The sequence below is a fragment of the Haliotis rufescens genome, unplaced genomic scaffold, assembly GCF_023055435.1.
Source record: "Haliotis rufescens isolate VD_foot unplaced genomic scaffold, xgHalRufe1.0.p SCAF_12, whole genome shotgun sequence".
Lineage (NCBI taxonomy): Eukaryota > Metazoa > Mollusca > Gastropoda > Lepetellida > Haliotidae > Haliotis > Haliotis rufescens.
In genome coordinates this window covers 36,534,460-36,558,339 of record NW_025963802.1, presented here as the reverse complement: position 1 = coordinate 36,558,339, position 23,880 = coordinate 36,534,460, and the positions used below count along the sequence as shown (strand labels likewise).

The 23,880-nt window shown below is 44.9% G+C and overlaps 1 protein-coding gene across 3 annotated transcripts; it reads right to left on the bottom strand.

Moving 5' to 3' along the window:
• Positions 1-342: 342 nt before the first annotated feature.
• LOC124136537 (peroxidase mlt-7-like) lies at positions 343-22,566 on the bottom strand. Of its 3 annotated transcripts, XM_048393580.1 has the most exons (15): positions 22,480-22,566; positions 21,580-21,649; positions 19,835-19,895; positions 18,436-18,595; positions 14,524-14,711; positions 13,004-13,189; positions 11,657-11,741; positions 10,659-10,783; positions 8,448-8,549; positions 7,661-7,765; positions 5,594-6,111; positions 4,343-4,563; positions 2,981-3,150; positions 2,271-2,373; positions 343-461 (listed from the first exon to the last, which is right to left on the bottom strand). In XM_048393580.1, the coding sequence occupies exons 3-15, from the start codon at positions 19,890-19,892 to the stop codon at positions 398-400; spliced, it is 2,085 nt and encodes a 694-aa protein (XP_048249537.1). In that variant the 5' UTR covers positions 19,893-19,895; positions 21,580-21,649; positions 22,480-22,566; the 3' UTR covers positions 343-397. The 3 variants fall into 3 exon arrangements, with proteins under 3 accessions (XP_048249537.1, XP_048249538.1, XP_048249539.1); XM_048393581.1 differs by lacking the exon at positions 21,580-21,649 and having other exon boundaries at positions 22,480-22,553; XM_048393582.1 differs by lacking the exons at positions 14,524-14,711; positions 18,436-18,595.
• Between the last annotated feature and the right edge of the window lie 1,314 nt (positions 22,567-23,880).

Genomic DNA, 23,880 nt, shown 5'->3' with positions numbered 1-23,880 from the left:
CCGGAATGTTCGTTTGTTCAGTTTTCAGAATTTTAATCGAGAACGGTATCAGCATATTTTTCAAGCGTAGTCTGAAATGGAAGTCGCCAGGTTCAAACGAGTGCCGTTAAGCTCGAGAAAGCTGCTTTCTAATTGGTTGATGTCGACTTCGTTTAAGTCGTTTCAGTGGTCGGTCAAAGTTCCTGAAAGGTCGTTCTGACGTGACTCGTAATGGGATGTCCTAAGATCTTTGTTAAGCGGCAGCGAGAACTCAGAAATGATTTTAATGAGATTGGGTACATAACATTTAATACCTAAACGTCATATCAGCTCACTAATCCAAATGCTCACACACACAGAGAGAGCATTCGACCACCATAAATTTATTATGCAGATATACAAAACTACATTGAGTGATCTAGAGGACTTTCCATTTTGAGATGTCCATTTTCGGCAGATCCTCACAATTCTTGATCTGGTTTCTGGAAGAAAAACAACTCTTTAAAATAGGCAGTTTGAACAACCTTCGGATATGAATGGACTGTATACGGACTAAAGTGTGTTCATTCTGAATTATAAATTCACCTTTCGAGCAAATACTCACAGCAAAATGTCGGTATAAGAGTGAGTGAGTATGGTTTTACACCGCTTTTAGCAATATTCAAGCAATACCACGGCGGGGGCACCAGAAATGGCTTCACACATTGTGTCCCTGTCGGGAATCGAACCCGGATCTTCGGCGTGACGAACTAACGCTTTAACCACTAGGCTACCCGACCGCCCCTGTCGGTATAAGAAGGAGTGGATAAACTAAAAACGTTTAGGAGGGTACAAGTTTGATTTCTATTGATGTCACTAATACTGCAATGGGAACACAATAGGTACCACATAAAGTGAGTGAGTGAGTTGACATTTTACCGACCAATCAAACGTCGAGATGAGGAAAAAGACATGGGTAGGGGAGATAACTCGTATTGCCGAGTAATCAAAGCCACCTCCAGTTTTAAAGGACCCGAAGACATCCTTTTCTTTTGCGAGTCAGTCAGTTTTTCAACGTTTAATTGCTCGCAAACACTATCGTAACCAGTGAGATTGGCCGCTATGTTGTTGACATCGCCAACCCAACGTTGAAGCTGCTTTGTAACTCGCATTCTGATTGGTACGTTAGACCTAGTAGCGTAGCCAATCAAAATGGCTAAAAAATCAAGGGCAGGTAATTTGAGAGAACGAGAAGCGCGAACGGATCCAGGGCTGAGTGTAGGTTTACCGAAATACGAGCCCTGAGATATTGATGTAACAGTATTCCAGTCATATCATGGCGTGTCAGCCTAACGTGGCAGGAAAGCCCCAAGTGATGATGGTCTCAGACCTTCATCACTCTGCAACTCACGACCACGGGTGTGGTGATGACAAACCTTGCATTGTGGCGCCTCAGACGACGAGGCCATCCATGCCACCATGTTGGGTTTAAAACCCGTGTTATTTGCTGTAATGGACTCGTGAAGATCTGGGGTAGAATATGTCTTCAGCAACCCTAAAAGGCGACTATGCTTGTCATTAGAGGCGACAAAGTCTGGAGGGTTATTTGTTATATTCTTTTAGAAAAAACTGCGTTTTGAACACTTATTTTGAACTAGTCAAGGCTACGGGTATTTTAATGTTAAACTTTAGAAATATTTGTTACATATATAACTTCCTGTGACCCCTTTTACAGAATGTTCTCGTCCTTTCCGGAATGTTCTCGTCCTTTCCGGAATGTTCTCGTCCTTTCCGGAATGTTCTCGTCCTTTCCGGAATGTTCTCGTCCATTGTTACGCGTTGCAAAAGAGCACCGTCATGGTTGAATGGAGATAGCGCTCGGTTCCACATTAAAAAAAGAGGCATCTACTCTACAGTGGGACTGCATCAATTCTTTAACAGTAGGTTTATCTCCTAAATGAAGAATATCTTCATAAAAATGACCACAACTACCTTTAGGATCATTAACAATAGAGCGAATGTTCATTCGGCTCAGACCATACATGTATATCGGTTTTGTTGGTTTGTTGTTTAACGCCGCACTCAGCAATATTCCAGCTATATGACGGCAGTCTGTAAATAGTCGTGTCAGGACCAGACAATCCAGTGATTGTGCATGGAGCATCGATCCTCGCAATTGCGACACGATGACAAGCATCAACCAAGTCAGCGAGCCTATTCTACCCCGGATCTTCACAGTCCGATTAGACCAAAAATGATAATAAAAAAAAATATTAAAAAAAATATGTGGATATGCGAAAAGCAGTACATACGTGTCGCTTGTAGACCGGAAGCTGTTTGGCTGTATTTTTGTAATGCCGGTGTGATCACACAGGACCCGGGAAAACGTTACCTTGCGAAGCTCTTCAATTTGCTCTGAAACAAGAAAAGAATGTTGAGATAATAGATGAGAGCAATGTTTCCCTTCTCATTCAACACGACACTGAACAGTCCATTCCAAAGCAAGTACAGTGACGCGAGTGAATGTTGTTCCACGCCGCAGTGAGCAATATTACAGCCAAACTAGGCGGCCTGTAAATATTTGAATAAGTCCAATGACGAAGCATGAACATCGACGCCATCGGGATGACATGCAATCAGCTAAAAGGAATATTTAAGCTCATAAGTATAGGTAGAAATGTGAGTAGATAAGAATCTGGAGTTGCATCTGTAGAACTCCTCTCCCTCTCCCTCTCTCCCTCTCTCTCCTCCCTCTCCCTCTCTCCCTCTCTCTCCCCCCCCCCCCCCCCCCCCTAAAAAACAACGAAAAGAAAAAAAAGAAAAAAAAGAGCATTGTAAAAATTCATTCTAAAGAACGGGCCCTCAGTCATTGAGGGCCTGACCACCAAATGCCCAACAGAAGGCTATTACAGGTACAGGTTCGTGTGGAGAGGAATACACGTCTGACTTATCTGTTTGTACATAATCATAACGGATCACTTTCAGTCCAAACCGAATTATTAATTTGATAATTAACACGTACCTCTTGTGAAACGCACGCTTTCACAAGTTCTCTCATACCAAAATCGGTCGCCATGTTTGAGAGCAGAAAACTGACGCCCGAGGATACAGGCGAATGTCGGCCCGACCAACCCGCCGTTGTATGGCCTCTCACTGATCCCAGCGGTGAAGAGGTCGATGTCATTTGGGTGACTAGTGAACAAGAATAAATAAAACGTTTTTAAGTGTTAGGACGCCATTTCAGTATATTTCACTTAAAGCTGTCAGTAACGGCAATTGATGGAAAACAGCTCCAAGAGCATCAGAAAACCAAACAGGTGGAAAGTAGCATCATGGCTTTCTAAAGTGAGCGAGTTGTGTTTGCACTGTGGTTCAGTAACATCACATCTTCCTGAGGCAAGGGAGTTGACTGACTGTAAAAGTCCAGTTACCGCCCTTGTCGAACTCGACAGGAATATCTGGGCTCGATCGCAGTGCCATCAGTGGATATAACTAGTATTGTTCTTTCAATAACCTTCCTGTTGACCAATCAGATTCCATCTCTCCTATCACTTGCATTTGCTTCAAACAAAACGGCGGCGCCCAGTCATTTGATCTGATCGATGATCAAGATCTCTATTGTAATGAAACGGGTCTTACCTCGCGAAGTGCATTAAATCATGTCAACGAATCTGATCACCCGAACCCGTTAGGCGCCTCTTAACCAAGAGTGAGTGAGTGAGTGAGTATGGTTTTACGCCGCTTTTAGCAATATTCCAGCAATATCACGGCGGGGGACACCAGAAATGGGCTTCACACATTGTACCCATGTCGGGAATCGAACACGGTATTCGGCGTGACGAGCCAACGCTTTAACCACTAGGCTACCCGACCGCCCCTTGACCAAGAGCGTCGCTGAGCCATTTGCGACGTTCAACTCGACGTTTCACTTCACTTTACAATACACATGTTACACTGAGGACCCATGCGTTCGCCGAAAAAGGCGACCGTTCTCGTCGTAAAAGGCGATTAACGAGATCGGGTGGTCAAGCTCGTTGACTTGGTTGATGCATGTCATAGATCCCAATTGCGTGGATCGATGCTTATGATGTCAGTCACTGGATTGTCTGATCCAGACTCGATTATTTACAGACCGCCGCCATAAAGCTGGAATACTACCGAGTGCGGAGTTAAACAACAAGCAAATAAAGCAGTTCCGAATCCCAGTTCCATGACTGTGTTGATAGCTTAATAACTAAACTCTTAACAGACTGAAAGGAACAGTCACAAGGTGGACAAATCACTTTTGTAGGTCTTACTGTAACAATCGGATGATTGAACAAACAAACCCATCCGTCACAGGAATCACTGCAAGACCCTACACATCAACAGACGAACAACTTACTCGTACAGTGACGACAATAATTCCTTTTCTTGACTAGTATGATCGGTCATGTCAGAAAACTTTTGGAACGTTTTCAGTCCACAGAATTTCCTCCATGCGTTGTAGCCAGGCAAGCCATGGTCCCGCCCCCGCTGGATGTTTAACGCTGCAAGGTCCAGTTTGTTGCCGTCGGCGTCCTCAAACAGGTGCTCAGTGATCTCAGGGGTCAGGAACCGGTCAACCTTTAGCAGGAGAGAAGTGTATTTGATGTTTAACGCCGCAATATTTCAGCTATATTACGGCGGTCTGTAAATAATCTAGTCTGGACCAGACAATCCATTGATTGACAACATGAGCATTGATCCAAGTCAGCGAGCCTGACCACCCGATCCCATTAGTCGCCTCTTAAGACAATCGTGGGTTCTGAAGACCTATTGGTACCCGGATCTTCACGGGTAAGAGGAGCAGTTTATTTACATGAAGGTCCACACATACATACATTATACATTATATAATATATATATTAATTAAAGCGTCTTCCAACATATTTTGTAAAGTATGAAACGTTATTGCATTAGACATCAGCGTAATAAAATTGAGGTAATGTGAAATCTTTCAAGACCACAAGCTGGGAAAATTATAGAGGATTTTTTGCAGTACCTAAAATATCTACCTTCGAATTCGTGTTAAAATTATAAATTGTACAGTGTTTCTGAGCTTTCAATTAAACCCGAAAGATTCCTCAGGTCCTAATAGACTCTTTACTATAAATAATCGTTACCCGTGACCTGATTTGTGATGATGCGGTGTACACAGGAACCAGTATTGATATATCTAGCACAATGAGCAATCACCTGTTCACTGGCTATTATAGTGAGTGAGTTTGGTTTAACGTCGCTATTAACAGTATTCCAGTTATATCGCGGCGTTTCAGATTAATATGAGAGAAAGCCTGAAGTGATGCAGGTCTCCGACGTTTACCACTTCGGTGAAACCCACGAGCACGGGTATGGTGCTGACAAACCTAGAAACATAATCGGGGCGAACCGGGATTCTACCCATAATCATAGGTTTCTGGCGTGCCCAAGGGACGCAACTCTGCACAGCGAATCGCAGCGCCTTAGACGACTGGGCCACCCGTGCCCCCCAGCTGGGTATTATAAGTGCGTTATAAAAGGAATGAATAATAATAACATTATCTCTAAATAAATATAGAAACGCGGGTCCAAAACCAAAGAAAGAGGTGATCGATTATTAGAAGCCCATGCCTACCTTTAAACACTTGTCCTGCGATAGTCCGCACATCCATTTCGATGTGACACAGTGGTTTTCGGTCATCATTGCTGTATCGCCAAACGCATCACTGAGCTTTATTGTCACATTGTTACCCAAAGACGTCGCCCCGCGGATCAGGGAATGGCCAAAACGGTAGGCGGCAGTCGCAAATGAGTTCCTGATAGTTGCATCTATGGCCCTGTGCTTGCTTTTCGGAGCTAACAGATCAAGAAGATCCTTGAGTAAATTGTCTTGATATATACTTGGCGTGGCATCTTCTGAATCGAGCTTGTACTTCTTCATCTCGTCTCCAAGTACGATGGGCAGAAACTCGTTGTAAGTAATCACTTGCATCATCGCGCCTACAATTTTTCGGGTTTCTTGAAAGACTTTCTCGTCGTCGTCCCTCCATGACTTGTTCATGGCACCTAGTTGCCTGGCAACGGCGTTGTGTTGTCTCAGCCACACAGTGTGGATGCTTGCCAGACCAACCTGTTCGTTCACCCGGACGTCGCCTGAAGGATGTCATTGCAAAAAAAACCCCAAAAATAAACAACGTATCTTTTAATAGCATTGAACATAAGATTAAACCAAACTGGTGTTGAGTAAACACCTCCATGCCCTTAACCTTATAGACCTTATGAGCGAGTTGGGTTTAACGCCGATTTTGACATTATTCCAGTTATGTCACAGCGTGGGAGGGAAGCCCGAAGTGATGCAAGTCTCAGACGTTTACCACTTAGGTGGAACCCTCGAGCACGGGTTTGGTGCCGATAAACCTAGAAACAACCGGGTTTCGAACCCACGATCAAGGGTGGTAACTCCGCGACTGGGCCACCCGTGCCTCCGGTACCGAAAGTACCGAAAGTACCTAAAGATATACTGATTCTGAAAAGAGTTGCTTTTTGAAGAACTAAATATTTTTCATGAGGAATTGCAGGACTACAATCATAATTCTAAACTAACCATTATACAACTCCCTCCTTATGAGCCACAGTTCGGAGAACGACATTTCCGACCAGAACAGAGGAGGAGTGTTTTATCTGTCGTATTAGCCGAGAGAAAAGCGGAAAATAGATATTTAAATTGGGCATAAGTTGAAACCAATCGATGAAGCTGACAACGCGTTTAGCCTTCGTTTCAGTACTGTCCAAATCGCCTTAAGCACGTGCAGAAGATTACCAAAATCGAAAATGCGGTACGTCTGGTCATTCTTGATAGCAGTACAGCGCTCGGCAATAAGGATGAGAGGGGAGTGAGTGAGTTGGGTTTAACGCCGCTTTTAACAGAATTCCAGTTATATCCCGGCGTGTCAGCTTAATGTGGGAGGAAAGCCCGAAGTGATGCAAGTCTCAGACGTTTACCACTTCGGTGAAACCCACGAGCACGGGTACGGTGCTGACTAACCTAGAAACATAATCGGGGCGAACCAGGATTCGAACCCACAATCGTAGGTTTCTGGCGTGCCCAAGGGACGCAACTCTGCACAGCGACTCGCGGCGCCTCAGAGGACTGGGCCACCCGTGCCCCGGGATGAGAGAGGAGACGGTGATATTGAGCATGTCGGAAATGGAGGAAAACTGAGACAGGAGAAAGCTTGATACAGGCGACTATGCTTGTCGTGAGAGGCGTCTAACGGGATCGGGTGGTCAGGCTGGCTGACTTGGTTGATGCATGTCATCGATCCCAATTGTGTGGATCGATGCTCATGAAATCAATCACTGGATTGTCTGGTCCAGACTCGATTTTTTACAGACCGCCGTCATATAGCTGGAATATTGCTGAGTGCGGCGTTTAACAACAAACCAACCAACCAACCAACCATTCTAGCTATATGAAGGCCGTCTGTAAATATATCGAGATCGAACCAGACAATCTAGTGATTGATATCATGAGCATCGATCCACACAATTGGGGAACGATCACATTCATGAACCATGTCAGCGATCCCGTTAGTCGTCTCTTACGACAAGCATGGGTTGCTGAAGACCAATTCTTACCCGGATCTTCACCGGTTCACACCCCATGGACAAAAGCTTATATTATTCGTCGTATTAGTATTACCTGATTTGAAACATTTTGTTGATCCACATGTGTTGACGTTAGAGGGCAATAGATCGGCAGCAGGGCATCCATCGTGACTCGGCATCCTCTGGCATTTCATCAAACCTGGAAGAAACGGATGGTATATCATCCTACAACACATTCCCCGTACCCTCGACTTGCACAAGTCTCTAAGTTATTAGTTTAAATTATGATAATTTCTAGATTATCTAAATAAGAACAAGGTGTCCCTGTTAGAGACTGGCATCCTGTACTGTGCGCTTATCTAGACTTGACTAAGGATAGAATTACTCGACACCCATGGACATATTCAATACAGCCTTGAAGCAAGGCTACCTGTACCCATTCGCAACCAAGGCATCGTTTCTGAAATGATCGCTTATCACCAGTACAGAATTATCTCGCTTATGAGCTTGATGTCGAAACCAATCAACGTGTCTCTTCTGGACGAGACTTAGTGCCATCTGGTTTTGTTTGAACATTTTATTCAGATTTAAATAAATTGGGAACAAGTTATCCAACTTAGGACCCCCGCTCCGTCCATGAGCATAAAGTTAGCTTAACGTTAAGATGTCTACTTTAAAACAGTCACTCTTAATGCAACCAATATCCAATCTCCATACAAGCCCCCCCACGCAGATGCCCCCCTGGATTTTTTATAGAAAGCATTTTTCCTTGTGAAAGTTAACTTGAATAAGAAATGAATAATCTTATTTGCCTCCCCCCCCCCCCCCCCCATCATGTAAAAAGTTAACTACGGCCTTGCCAACATACACGAAACACTTACCTTGATTAAATTCCCTCAAGGAATCCTGTTCCTCCTTGGACGACCCATACACGTTCGATGCGTCGATGTAAGCAGTGATTTGATTCAACTGTTCAACTGGAGCTGAAGAGTAAGTTAGTGGGGTTTAACGCCCATTTGAACAGTATTTCAGTTACATCACGGCATGTCAGCCTAATTTTGGAGGAAAGCCGAAGTGATGCAGGTCTCAGACGTCTCAGACGTCTCAGGGCGAACCGGGATTCGAACCCACAATCATAGTTTCTGGCGTGCCCAAGGGACGCAACTCTGCACAGTTAATTGCGGCACCTTAGACAAGTGGCTACCCCTGAAATATTGATTCTGAACAGAGTGCTTTTAGTACAACGAAATATTTTTCACAGGAATAGCAAGAATACTTATAATTCTAATTCGAAACTAATCGTTATACAACTCCCTGGCCCTCCACATTGTAATTCGAAACAGATTATTGCACGTGCATGCACGTGTGTGCCACTGCTTGTAGTAGTCCGGACCGATGCCGATTTATAGTGCTAGCTCACTGAGATACCATGCCGCAGTTTAACATGAATACCCCACTCAGACACAGTATACTGACTCCGAGCCGACCAGTCCTTGTTTTAGCCCCTTAATGCCGAGCGTGAGACACGGTAACAACAAGCACCATCTTTTAACGTCTTTTGGTATGACGCGTCCGGGGATGGAATCCCGGGCCTTCCTCTCTCCGGGCGGACGCTCTACCACTAGACCACAGAGGCGGTCTCGAAACAAATAACAGTCTCTAATATTAAAACTAAATGCATTACATCCGCGCTAGGGTTCTATATGTGTGCGTGTGCGTGTGCGTGTGCGTGTGTGTGTGTGTGCTTGCTTGCCTGCGTGCGTGTGTGTGTGTGTTTGCCTGCGTGCGTGCGCACGCGTTCCAAAACAAATGAGAGACAAGGTTGCAGGCAAGAGTAGCTACATCGAGTCTACACGGAAACCAGTGGTTGATAGCAAGAGCAGTGGTTAACGCCCCTCTCCCTTATAGTCCAGCTTTATGACAACGGGCTGTTATACTGGACTGCCCGATCCAGAATCGATTGATTCATGTGAACAATGAAACACGTCGTTGGAGTCCGAGGACCTTTTTTTTGACAACTACAATGTACCTACATAATGCTTTGCAAAAACCTATATTTCGTTATTGCCATTTCACGTCTCCAAATACATCTTCCCGAGGCAAGTGAGTTAACTGACTATAAAAGTCCAGTTTCCAGCCATGCCGAACTAGGCTGGTATTATGGAGTAAGTTACATTTTGTTTGGACTGACGAGTCTATGCATAGTCCAATCAAAATCGCGCAACGAAATCGAAATCCGGTTCGTAAACTGTCATGCAGATTTCGGTCGATTGCAGGATTTGCAAAGCATATGTGCCGCCAACTCGTTGTCAACAGATATTTTACAAATCTTTTTATGTTTTTACTCAAGGCGCTCACGTGATTTGATGCACTTCGCGATGTAAGACCCGTTTTATCACAATATAGATCTTGAGTTTTGATCAGATCGTCTTGACTGGGCGCCGCCATTTTGTTTGAAGCAAATGCAAGTGATGCGAGAGGTGGAATCTGATTGGTCCATAGGAGAGGCTTCGAAGGGACGCCATAACCTGTAATAGCCACTGGTGGCGCTACGATCGAGCCCAGGAATTCCAGCCTAGTTCGGCAAGGTTGGTTTGTTGTTTAACGCAGCACTCGGCATTACACCAGCTATATGACGGCGGTCTGTAAAATAATCGAGTCTGGACCAGACAATCCAGTGATTGACATCATGAGCATCGATCCACGCAATTGGGATCGATGACATGTATCAACCAAGTCAGCGAGCCTGACCACCCGATCCCGTTAGTCGCCTTATACGACAAGCATAGTCGCCTTATACGACAAGCATAGTCGCCTTTTACGGCAAGTATGGGTTGCTGAAGACCTATTCTACCCCGGAATCTTCACAGGACTTTTAAAGTCAGTTAACTCTAGATCTCTTGCTTTGGGGAAATGTCAATATAGAAAATTAAGGCGACTTTTAAATGCTGAATGTTTGTATGTGTATTAAACGTAGTTCTTGCAGGAATAAGGTCCATATCCGATACGTTTAATACAAGCAGCGTACTTTCAATTCAACCAACATCTGCTTGAGCCCAGGCGGAAAAGTGAAAGTTCAACTGACCACGTACCAATCTCACAATCTGTATTTTCAACTTGCACTGACCGAGCAAAACTAAAGCAGTTGAGCTTCTTCTTTCTTGTTGGTCCATTGAAGACTGGGTCGCTGGGCAATATGGGTATGGGGAAGCAAGTTCTGAAAAATAAAATTTATTGTCCTTTTAATATTTTGTGGCTGCATATTGTTTTGCAATACGTTGCAGCTCTTTTCTAATTTCGGATGCGACAGTTGTATGGCACCATATCGAAAAAAGACCCGCCACGTCACAAGATTTACGATGTATAGAACTGATTTATTCAATCGAGCCAAGGATGATAATTACCAACGAAATCACAAAAAACGCAAAATGTTAACAAGGTAGCGAGTTCAAAATTTTGTTAATGACTAAATTATTAATTAATAAGCAAAACTAGGTTTTGTATCAAAAGATGTTGCAATTGATGTGGTTAAAGACAGATGCACTTTGTCTGTTTTTCAAAACAAGATATTTCTTGAAACATATGAGCCTAAATATATTTTTTTAAACTATCTTGGAAAAATGTATTGACAGTGGGAGACCTAAAAATTAAACAATCTGAAGCAAAAAGAAAATCCAAACATTTTCTGGGACATGAATTCGTCGGTACCTTAATCTGGCCACGACAGATGTAACATCGTGTATCTATATATGCTTTTTGTTTTGTTTGTTGTTTAACGCCGCACTCAGCAATATTCAGGCTATATGATGGCGGTCTGTAAACAATCGAGTCTGGACCAGACAATCCAGTGATCGACATCATGAGGATCGATCCACGCAGTTTGACTACAATGACATGCGTCAATCAAGTTAGCGAGCCCGTTGGTTGCCTGTAACGGCAAGTTTGCTGAAGATCTAACCCGGATCTTCATAGGTCTATGCAAGAGGGTGAGTATGGTTTTACGCAGATTTTAGCAATATGCCAGCAATCTCACGGGGGTCGGGTCCAAGAAATGGGCTTCACAAAGAATGCATGAGAGTGGCATACTCACTCGTATGAGTATATTGCTTTCACAGCATCCTCGGTAACGCTGTCCAGTTTGTCTTCACAGCACGCATATGGCTTTACGTCGTTTCCTGTCATATAGGGTTAGAAAATGTAATAAGGAAAATGCATTGGTGAGGTATAGGCGAGATGAAATGGAGTTTAACCTCGCGGTCAAGATCATTGCACTTCTATAGCGACGTGCATATGCACGCGGGTGTGGCTGCCTTTAATAGGCTGTGCTAAGGCCGGTTTGTCGTGCCAGCTCACTGGAATATCATGCCCCAGTTAACATGGATACCAGTCCTTGTTCTATCCCTTTACTGCCGAGCGCCAGGAAGGATAAACATCATATTCGTGTGAGGAAATCGACATCCGGTTCGTGAACTGATTGCAGGAATTGCAAAGCATGTGCACCGTCAGCTTGGCGTCGACATATAGTTTGCAAATCTTTCATGTTTTTCATCAAGGTCCTCGCCTGATTTTGATTTATTCCAATATAGATCTTGTTTATTGATCAGATCGCCTTGATTTGGCGCCGCCATTTTGTTTGAAGGAAATGTTTGTGATATGAGAGGTTAAATTTGATTGGTCAATAGGAGGGTCATAGAAGGGGCATAACCCGTAATATCCACTGGTGGCGCTTCGATCGAGCCCAGAAATCCTAGTTCGGCAAGTGTGGAAAATGGACCTTTTCTCCCTTGCCTCGGGAAGGGATGACACGGCTGGGAATCGAACCACCGACCTTCCGCTCTCAAGGCAGACGCTCTATCCACTTGTCCACCGAGGCAGTCCCGGCAGGGTTAGAACTTAACACTTGCCCGCTAGCCCGGGGCTAGTACAGATTCCAGCAGGCTAGTACAAATTTCTCACTTTTCCTTTGTTTTAGTATTACAAGGGCACTTTATCTTCACCCGGGCTAGCGAAGCTTTTGAATTTAGTTCTAACCCTGGCGGTGTAAAACGTACCGAAATGTGATGAGCAATATTTCACTTATATCGCGACCTGTCAGCTTAATTTGCGAGCAAATCGCAAAGCGGTGCCACTGTTAGGCGTTTACCATGACGTCATGATATAGCCACGAGATTCATACATCATATTCTTAAATAATTCTCTCAAAGTTTGCCCAATAAACCTTGCATCACTGCCCAAATTGAAAACGCACATCGAATGAGTTACTGTTTTTCATCGCATATTCCATCTACCTCTTGGCGGCATGTAAGATGTCGAATCTGGTCCAGGAAAACAATGGTTTACAGCATGAGCAACGGTATTCAATAGTCATAGTCCAATAAACTCACACAAAGTGAAAGTCAATTCTTATAATTAATAGGAGGTGTAGAGGTGTACTGACCAATCTTTTCGGTCTGCACAGGGGTGAAGGTGATGTCGTGGTCTAGGAACTGCCCCCATTGCATCAACATGTGCGTGACGCCAGCATCCTCCACCACCTCCGTGCCAGCAGTGTGGAACCGTCGACTCACTTCCCGGGCGCTGGGCAGCGGTTCTTTCTTGCCCTTTAAGCGTGGTTGACTTTCTTCTGCAGTATAGTCAATGGCCGTGTCAGAATGTCAAATAGGACTTATAAAAGAGAAACGACTTGCATAAATCTGTCTTACAAAGATCGATAAAGGGCTGAAGACAAATTCACTATTCCCAGCCATCCTTAGAATTATGAACAACTTAGAAATTTGTGTGAAAACAATATGCCCCAAGTCCTGGAGAATTGCAAGGTTTACGACTTTGGCACAATAAACAATCCCTACCCTAATTTTAACCATCTTCCCGTCCAGCCAAAATGTAACTCCATAATACCAGCCTAGTTCGGCAAGGGTGGAAACTGGACATTTAAAGTCAGTTAACTCTCTTGCCTCGGGAAGATGTTAGTTAAATTGGTGAAACGTAAACAATTCTTTTTTTAAAATTCAAAGCAGCACAATCCACCAGTTAGGCATGTTTTGTTTAACGCCGCATTCTGCAGCACTTATCCGACTATATGAGGACGGTCTGTAAATAAATCTGTGGACCAGACAATCCAGTGATTGACATCATGAGTATCGTTCTACGCCATTGGGATGCGATGACATCCATCCACCAAGTCAGCGAGTCTGGCAACAGGATCCCGTCCGCAGATTGGCCCTCTAACCACGCGTCTGTGATGTCCTCGTCATCCTGGAAGCGTCTTCGTAGGGCAGATTTAATTTGCCGGAACAGGAAATAGTCACTGTGGGCTAAGTCTGGACTTGTAGAGTTTGTGATTTAACTGTACAGCCTTACTTAGCTCCCAGTGACTATTTCCTGTTCCCTGCAAATGAAATCTCCCCTACGTGGAAGATGCTTCCAGGATGACGAGGACAAAGGCTGCCACAGAGGCGTGGTTAGAGGGCCAATCTGCGGATTTCTATAAAAATGGTATTACAAGCTTCAAGGATAAATGGAATAAGTGTATTGAGGTGAATGGAGATTATATTGAAAATTAAAAGTGCAAAATATATTCTGCGACTTGGTCTTATATTGAAGTTGCAAAACTTATTGACGCCCCTCGTTTTTTCGTCCTTAGCAAATGTTGAGTAGAATACGTATACTGTAGACTTATGATTTTTGTTTGTTCGTTGTTTAACGCCAGCTATATGACGGCGGTCTGTAAATAATCGAGTCTGGACCAGACAATCCAGTGATTGACATCATCAGCATTGATCAACGCAAATGGGATACGATGACATGCATCAACCAAGTCAGCGAGCCTGACCACCCGATCCGGTTAATCGCCTCTTACGACAAGCAAAGTCGTCTTTTATGGCAAGCATGGGTTGCTGAAGACCTTTTCTACCCCGGATCTTCACGGGTAGACGTATGACGTTCATCTCTACTTACTATCACTATACTCAGGGGGTAGATATCGTCGGAATGGCTGATTTGCCGCTCCCCAATGCGGATGGTCCAGGTTGTTACAGCTGCCGTCGGGAGTACGATAGAGGTCCTCTTCAGAACACTTAAACGCCGCGGGACAGTCTGCCTTTTTCTTAGCACGCTTAATCTCTTCTTTTGACGCTGTTGGGTGTCTAAACGGGATATTGACATTGTTGGTTGTGTATTTAGCAATATTCAAGCTTTTCCATCACCGTGGTCTAAATAATCTGGATAAAAGCATGGCTTCTTTGTCTTTGACTGGGCATTTAGCCGACTGTTTAACACCACTTGTCAAGAACGGATCTTCTCCCTCTCTCCCACCCTTTGATAAAACAATTTCACGGAAAACGAAGGTCTTTTACCACGGAGACATGGAAGAAACTATGAAATTAACAACTAATAAAAACATTATGATGACGTCACGCCATTGTTCTTGCAGTTGTTTCTGAGCCAGGAATTCACTGGCCATTCTGAACATGCATTTTAAACAAGTATAACTGATGCATTTTTCATTATGCAAAAATATGGAAAGATTATATATCAACCTTAATAATTTTATGTTATTCTATACATTGTACGTACGCGTGATTTTGTAGCTTTTCGTTCAAACAAGCGAACATCTAGAAAAGCAATGGTATTGACAAACCTTGAAACAATCGGTGCGAACCGGGATTCGTGGGTTTGAAACCCGGTTCGCCCCGATAATAGGTTTCTGGCGTGCCCAAAGGACGCAACTCTGTATAGCGAATTGCGGCGCCCGTGGTTCTGATATACATGTGTATAAAAACTGATATCAAACTATGAGGGGATGCGGCAACCACAGCGACTACCCAACCATCACACGGCAACCACAGCGACTACCCAACCATCACACGGCAACCACGGCGACTGCCCAACCACTACACGGTAACCACAGCGACTACCCAACCCTCACACGGCAACCACAGCGACTGCCCAACCCTCACACGGCAACCACAGCGAATGCCCAACCATCACACGGCAACCACAACGACTACCCAACCATCACACGGCAAACACAACGACTACACAACCATCACACGGCAACCACAGCGACTTCCCAACCCTCACACGACAACTACAGCTACAACAACCATCACACGTCAACCACAACGACTACCCAACCATCACACGGCAACCACAACGACTACCCAACCATCACATGGCAACCACAGCGACTACCCAACCATCACACGGCAACCACAACGACTACCTAACCATCACACGGCAACCACAGCGACTACCCAACCATCACACGGCAACCACAACGACTACCCAACCATCACACGGCAACCACAACGACTACCTATCCATCACACGGCAACCACAGCGACTACCCAACCATCACACGGCAAACACAACGACTACACAACCATCACACGGCAACCACGGCGACTGCCCAACCACTACACGGCAACCACAGCGACAACACAACCCTCACACGGCAACCACAGCGACTGCCCAACCATCACACGGCAACCACAACGACTACCCAACCATCACACGGCAACCACAACGACTGCCCAACCATCACACGGCAACCACAACGACTGCCCAACCATCACACGGCAACCACAGCGACTACCCAACCATCACACGGCAACCACAGCGACTACCCAACCCTCACACGGCAACAACAGCGACTGCCCAACCATCACACGGCAACCACAGCGACTACCCAACCATCACACGGCAACCACAACGACTACCCAACCATCACACGGCAACCACGGCGACTGCCCAACCATCACACGGCAACCACAACGACTACCCAACCATCACACGGCAACCACAACGACTACCCAACCATCACACGGCAACCACAGCGACTACACAACCATCACACGGCAACCACAACGACTACCCAACCATCACACGGCAACCACAACGACTACCCAACCATCACACGGCAACCACAGCGACTGCCCAACCATCACACGGCAACCACAGCGAATGCCCAACCCTTACACGGCAACCACAGCGACTACCCAACCATCACACGGCAACCACGGCGACTACCCAACCATCACACGGCAACCACAACGACTACCCAACCATCACACGGCAACCACGGCGACTACCCAACCATCACACGGCAACCACAGCGACTTCCAAACCCTCACACAGCAACCACAACGACTACCCAACCATCACACGGCAACCACAGCGACTACCCAACCATCACACGGCAACCACAGCGAATGCCCAACCCTCACACGGCAACCACAGCGACTACCCAACCATCACACGGCAACCACAGCGACTTCCCAACCCTCACACGACAACTACAGCTACAACAACCATCACACGTCAACCACAACGACTACCGAACCATCACACGGCAACCACAGCGACTACCCAACCATCACACGGCAACCACAGCGACTGCCCAACCCTCACACGGCAACAACAGCGACTGCCCAACCATCACACGGCAACCACGGCGACTACCCAACCCTCACACGGCAACCACAGCGACTTCCCAACCCTCACACGGCAACCACAACGACTACCCAACCATCACACGGCAACCACAACGACTACCCAACCATCACACGGCAACCACAGCGAATGCCCAACCCTCACACGGCAACCACAGCGACTACCCAACCATCACACGGCAACCACGGTGACTACCCAACCATCACACGGCAACCACAGCGACTTCCCAACCCTCATACGACAACTACAGCTACAACAACCATCACACGTCAACCACAACGACTACCTAACCATCACACGGCAACCACAGCGACTACCCAACCATCACACGGCAACCACAGCGACTGCCCAACCATCACACGGCAACCACAGCGACTACCCAACCCTCACACGGCAACAACAGCGACTGCCCAACCATCACACGGCAACCACAGCGACTACCCAACCATCACACGGCAACCACAGCGACTACCCAACCACCACACGGCAACCACAGCGTCTGCCCAACCCTCACACGGCAACCACAGCGACTACCCAACCCTCACACGGCAACAACAGCGACTACCCAACCATCACACGGCAACCACAGCGACTACCCAACCATCACACGGCAACCACAGCGTCTGCCCAACCATCACACGGCAACCACAGCGTCTGCCCAACCATCACACGGCAACCACAGCGACTACCCAACCCTCACACGGCAACCACAGCGACTGCCCAACCATCACACGGCAACCACAGCGACTACCCAACCATCACATGGCAATCACAGCGACTACCAAACCACCACACGGCAACCACAGCGACTGCCCAACCCTCACATGGCAACCACAGCGACTACCCAACCATCACACGGCAACCACAGCGACTACCCAACCATCACACGGCAACCACGGCGACTGCCCAACCACTACACGGCAACCACAGCGACTTCCCAACCATCACACGGCAACCACAACGACTACCCAACCATCACACGGCAACCACGGCGACTGCCCAACCACTACAAGGCAACCACAGCGACTGCCCAACCATCACATGGCAACCACGGCGACTACCCAACCATCACACGGCAACCACAACGACTACCCAACCCTCACACGGCAACCACAACGACTACCCAACCCTCACACGGCAACCACAGCGACTACCCAACCCTCACACGGCAACGACACCGTCTGCCCAACCATGACACGACAACTACAGCTGCAGCCCAACAATCACACGACAACTATACAGCTACAACAACCATCACACATCAACCAGATACATTTGCTTGACGCCGCACTCAGCAATATTCCAGCTATATGACGGCGGTCAGTAATAGCGATATAGTCCGTTTAGTCTATAGTAAGTAACTCCCTTGCCTCGGGAAGATGGGTCTCACAACGTTTCATCATAAAGTCTACTTACTTTTTCAGAAATCTTCTCAGGCGTTTGCGTTTCAGCTTCTGGTCTATCGCCCTGGTGATCGATTTAAAGCTGCTTTGCACCAGTCGAAAATGAAACCTGAACGAGGAATTGAGAACCCGCCTATGCCGCCTATTCCGCTTTGCATCACAGCCGGACAAGGCTGAAATCGAAGTTTTAAGTTTGTGAATTAAGAATTCAACGCCAGTGTTTAAGTTATGTCACGATGTGTATGTTTGATGTGGGAGCAAAGCCCGAAGTAATCCAGGTCTCAGACGTTTACCTTTGGTAAAAAAACCAAACTGGGTTATAGTACTGACAAACCAACGATCATCAGGTCGCGCCGGGATTCGAACCCATGATGATAGTATTCTGGCACGCTTAAGGGACGCTACTCTGCATAGCGAATTGCTGCGTTTCAGTGATCGAGATATACATGTTAAAGACATGATAGTTTATCGGCCGCATCACAACATCCTTTCAGTTCACTGAATTAAAACGAAATACCCTACATGTGAACATTATGACGGAACACAGCTCCAAGGACACGCGAAGCATGGGACCCGTGAAGGTCCGGGGTGGAATAGGTCTTCAGCAACCCATTCTTGCAGTAAAAGGCGACTATGCTTGTCGTAAAAGGCGACTAACGGGATCGGGTGGTCAGGCGCGCTGACTTGGTTGATGCATGTCATCACCCAATTGCGTGGATCGATGCTCATGGTATCAATCACTGGATTGTCTGGTCCAGACTCGATTAATTACAGACCGCCGTCACATAGCTGGAATGCGGCGTAAAACAACAAACCAGCCAACCAGCAGCGAGGAATGGATGTGTAAAACTTTGGTAAAACCCTCGGCATGGCGAAAAGCAATCGTGGAATCCAGGAGTAGCAGGTCCTGACATGACAACTCTGTCGCCATGAAATTATGTGTTAATTTCATATAGGACTGCACGATGACTTTGTAATGAATTATTTGCATTGTACACGTCGGTTCTATGGCTAAACGTCAACTACCCGCAAGAAGATCCAAACGATACTCAATTATCTTCTACTTACGGCAGAATATTATGTATATGAATACAAAAAAAATGAAAAAGATATGTACATTTAATAGCTATGTTAAGGAGCTACAGTTTCAAGTGCAAATTATTCACAAACAGTAACAGAAAATGGACCATGTAATAATGGACTGACTATCAGAAGCTCTGCCCAAGTAATGTCTACAAAACCTGCACATACTACGACCCTTGAGGCCAGCTAGGTGGTCATGGAGGGTCTGGTGTAAAATCGTGGCACCTAATGTGAAATAAATGACATCGATTCATCATCATCATCATCATCATCATAAAATAATAATAATAATAAATGATAATAATAATAATAATATTTATTTTAAATACCTGCAAGAAGGAAGAGAACGAACTGAGTTTGAAGAAGCAGTGAAACTGTCGCGACCATTCTCTGCAAAAAAAAGAGAGACAAGTTGAGACATATAACGTGAGTGGTTTCACGCCGCTTTTAAGCAATATTCCAGCAATATCACGGCGGGGGACACCAGAAGACATGTGACGAAGGTAATACGGGTTGATGTAGCGTGTGTGGCCGCGCACCCAGAGTTAACAGGTCAGAGTACGGGTATCTTAAACCCGAGGTACATCTATCAAATCATATATTTGTTATATCAAATTCAAGTATATTTAAGGAAAGATAAATAGTTTGAATATTTGTATTTAATATACAATGTATCCATGTTATATATTCAAAAGCAAATTTTGTAGATTTTACCCGAGTCATATAGTCATGTACATCAAAGGTGTTTATTTGGCATCGTGGGTTTGCGCCGTTTGTTGTGTTCGCGGAGAAACATTCAGGACGGACAGAAAAAAATAAAAAACTTGAGTCAGTGCATCACAGCTCATATCACAATTACAAATCCATTTTGGCCCAAGGTCGGCGCTACCACTCGCTATAGCAACTGGCTTTTGATTCTATCGCCTAACATGGCAAATGAATGTTTTAAATAAACAAGAACCTAATAAGTGAGGGGTCATTTGTTCTCTGTATTCGACTCTGGTTAACATATGACATCTAACAGCTAATTGGGGTATATTTTCTGTCGAAATATTCGAAACAGTGAGTGAGTGAGTTGGGTTTAACGCCGCTTTTAACAGTATTCCAGTTATATCACGGCGTGTCAGCTTAATGTGGGAGGAAAGCCCGAAGTGATGCAGGTCTCAGACGTTAACCACTTCGGTGAAACCCACGAGCACGGGTATGGTGCTGACAAACCTAGAAACATAATCTGGGCGAACCCTGATTCGAACCCACAATCATAGGTTTCTGGCGTGTCCAAGGGACGCAACTCTGCACAGCGAATCGCGGCGCCTTAGACGACTGGGCCACCCGTTCCCCCCTCGAAACAGTGAATTGGCTTGAACGGCACATGTGTATCGACTTTTTGAAATGACTACAGCGATGTTGTTTGAAAAAAAGGTGTTTAACGCCGCACTGAGCAATGTACTACCTATGTGACGGCGCTCTGTAAATCTCTCACGCGCGCACGCACACGGCTTCATTTTCTTATAATCAAAAACTTATAAAAACATAAAATGAGTCCGACATTTAGCAGATCACAGTACTATCTAGAGTGAGTGAGTTTGGTTTAACGCCGCTTTTAACAGTATTCCAGTTGTATCACGGCGTGTCAGATTCATGTGGGAGGAAAGCCCGAAGTGATGCAAATCTCAGACGTTTAACACTTCGGTTAAACCCACGGGCACGGGTATGGTGTTGACAAACCTAGAAACATAATCGGGGCGAACCGGGATTCGAACCCACAATCATAGGTTTCTGACGTGCCCAAGGGGCGCAACTCTGCACAGCGAATCCCGGCGCCTTAGACGACTGGGCCACACGTGCCCCCCATAAAAACATGAAAATATGCCTCGAAAACAGTAAACTGTAATAGGTATTGCCATTTTAAAAAAAATATATTTTGGGGGTAATGTTTCCATGATAATAATTATACATCTTCCCGAAGCAAGGGAATTAACTGACATACATACAAAGGTCTCTTTCAATTTTATGCTGCATTTTTCACAAATTATTATGATTCAGCCACATCATTTGTGGAATGTATACTAACGTTTCAGGATGCACTGGTGCCCGGATTCGAACCCACAATCATAGGTTTCTCTGCCACCCGTGCCCCGCCACTATAAGAAGAAAGTATCTCTCGCCATGTCACACTGAATATCCACCTCTTATAAAATTCACACAGCTAAAGCAAACAGGTAATAATCTTGTCCTTCATAATATGAGTTATTATATAGCAAAAACCTACAAATAAAGGAAAAGCCTTATACCTTTGTTTCGTGTATGAAATTGTTATGATATATGCATTTTAATCCAGCATGCGTGATTTTTCAAGCTATTTTAATGTATTATGGGCCGGTGGTCGGTAATGAAATATTTCTGTCGATTCCCTAACCATGATTTTTGAAACATAATATTTAACCGTCAGCAAAGATTTTATATTCTTATAATGTGCAGGTCATTGATATTACTAAAACTGAAAGTCCAACAATCTTGTAAATACAAGATACCAATGTCTTCCTTCCTGCTGAATCTGACTTCTTAATAAGTAGGTAACATTTTTTGGGATGTGGGATCAGACATTCTCATCAATTTACACCAGTACTGGACACATTTATGGTAGTGATCAATATATATCCACGTCTACCAGTCAGCTAAAGCTGCACTACTCCGTACATGTCTACCAACACACAATACATATTTACAAAACCTATTATGAAATCTATCAATAACAGCTCTTTCTTGGAAGCCCCACACCAATTCATACAACGAAAGTGGTTTGTTTTACAATCCGTAACTTAAATGATATATTTACAGGAATATTTGGGTATTTATGCTGTCTCTTCTTAATACCAGAGGTTTAATGGCTTTTGATACAAGATATAAACAATTAACACTCAAATAACTAACTGAGGAAATCATAGTTAAAAAATGAACTTCAAAGTCTTACGCTAATCGCTTCAGCCCTGGTGACACTTCCACCGTCTCTGCAGGAAATGAATACATGCGCTAATTACGTGCGCGTACTGCCAACTTTACGAACTGTAAATCACGTTGTGCACGTGATTAACATGCGATGATGCTGATGTGTCACGCTTACAGTCAAAGGTGCCACGTTTACAGGCCAAATGAGTTCCACCAAGGTCATGCTGTTATTATTGTGAGTGAGGGAACATAAATTGCTTCAGGTCGCAGCAACATTTTTAATTTTCAGGGATAATAGATTTTCGAAGATGGATTGACATTTGAAATGAATTATTTCTGGAATTGAGATTATCACCTTTGAAAGAAATTTATTAAATAATCCTAGGTGTAATAACATTCAGATAAAAATATTAGTACTCCTATTAGTCGAACGTTACTCCTATTCGACGCTACGCATGTACAATAGAGAACCAGTCTATCTGAGAAGAGTTGCAAGGCCACCGGGGCGGAGTGATAGACGGCATCGGGAACTTCTATAGTCGGAATCGTTCAATCCACTCTACTTTTGGTAGATATCTATTATGAATATGGACAAGATTTTGTCGCTTTTATATATGCAAAGGGAATAATATTGTGTGTGTGTTAATCACTTTTGTCATCCGTGACACGAAAACATCACATTAAACAGAGTGAGTAAGTTGGGTGTAACGCCGCTTTAAATAGTATTCCCAGTTATCACGGCGTGTCAGCTTTAAGAAGGAGCAGCACCTAAGACGACTGGGCTACCCGTGACCCTCCTTTCACGGCTGAGGTTGTGTCAAACAGAAACTATCATGAAACATGTGAAATGGAGACGGACATTTATTTCATATCTGATAGCGCAGTACAGTGTCGCGTGAACAGCATGTTTTCTTTATCACAAAAATAAATTTTAATCCTTCCCAGAATGTTGTACTTAGTAAGTTTGGTTTAACGCCGCTTTGACCAATATTCCAGTTATATCACGGCGTGTCAACTTGGTGTTGGAGGAAAGTCCGAACTGATGCAGGTCATGGACGTTTGAAACCCCACGAGCCCGGGTATGGTGCTGACAAATCTGATAACATAATCACCCGTAAAGATTCGGGGTAGAACAGGTCTTCAGCAACCCATTCTTGCCGTAAAAGGCGATTATGCTTGTCGTAAGAGGCGACAAACGGGATCGGGTGGTCAGGCTCGCTGACTTTCTTGATGCATGTCATCGTATCCCATTTGCGTAGATCGATGCTCGTGATGTCAATCACTGGATTGTCTGGTCCAGACTCGAATATTTTCTGATTGCCGAAATATAGTTGGGGTCTTGATGTCTGTGGCGTTAAACAATCAAACAAACAAAACAAGAAACATAATCGGGGAGAACCGGGATTAAAACCCACAGTCATATTAG

Excerpts from the sequence above, each read along its gene's own strand:
- LOC124136537 (XM_048393580.1), bottom strand. The coding sequence starts at position 19,892 with ATGGTCGCGACAGTTTCACTGCTTCTTCAAACTCAGTTCGTTCTCTTC. Across the intron at positions 18,596-19,834 it reads CGTTCTCTTCCTTCTTGCAG|CCTTGTCCGGCTGTGATGCA; the intron begins GTATTTAAAATA and ends CTTCGATTTCAG. Across the intron at positions 14,712-18,435 it reads CTGAGAAGATTTCTGAAAAA|ACACCCAACAGCGTCAAAAG; the intron begins GTAAGTAGACTT and ends TATCCCGTTTAG.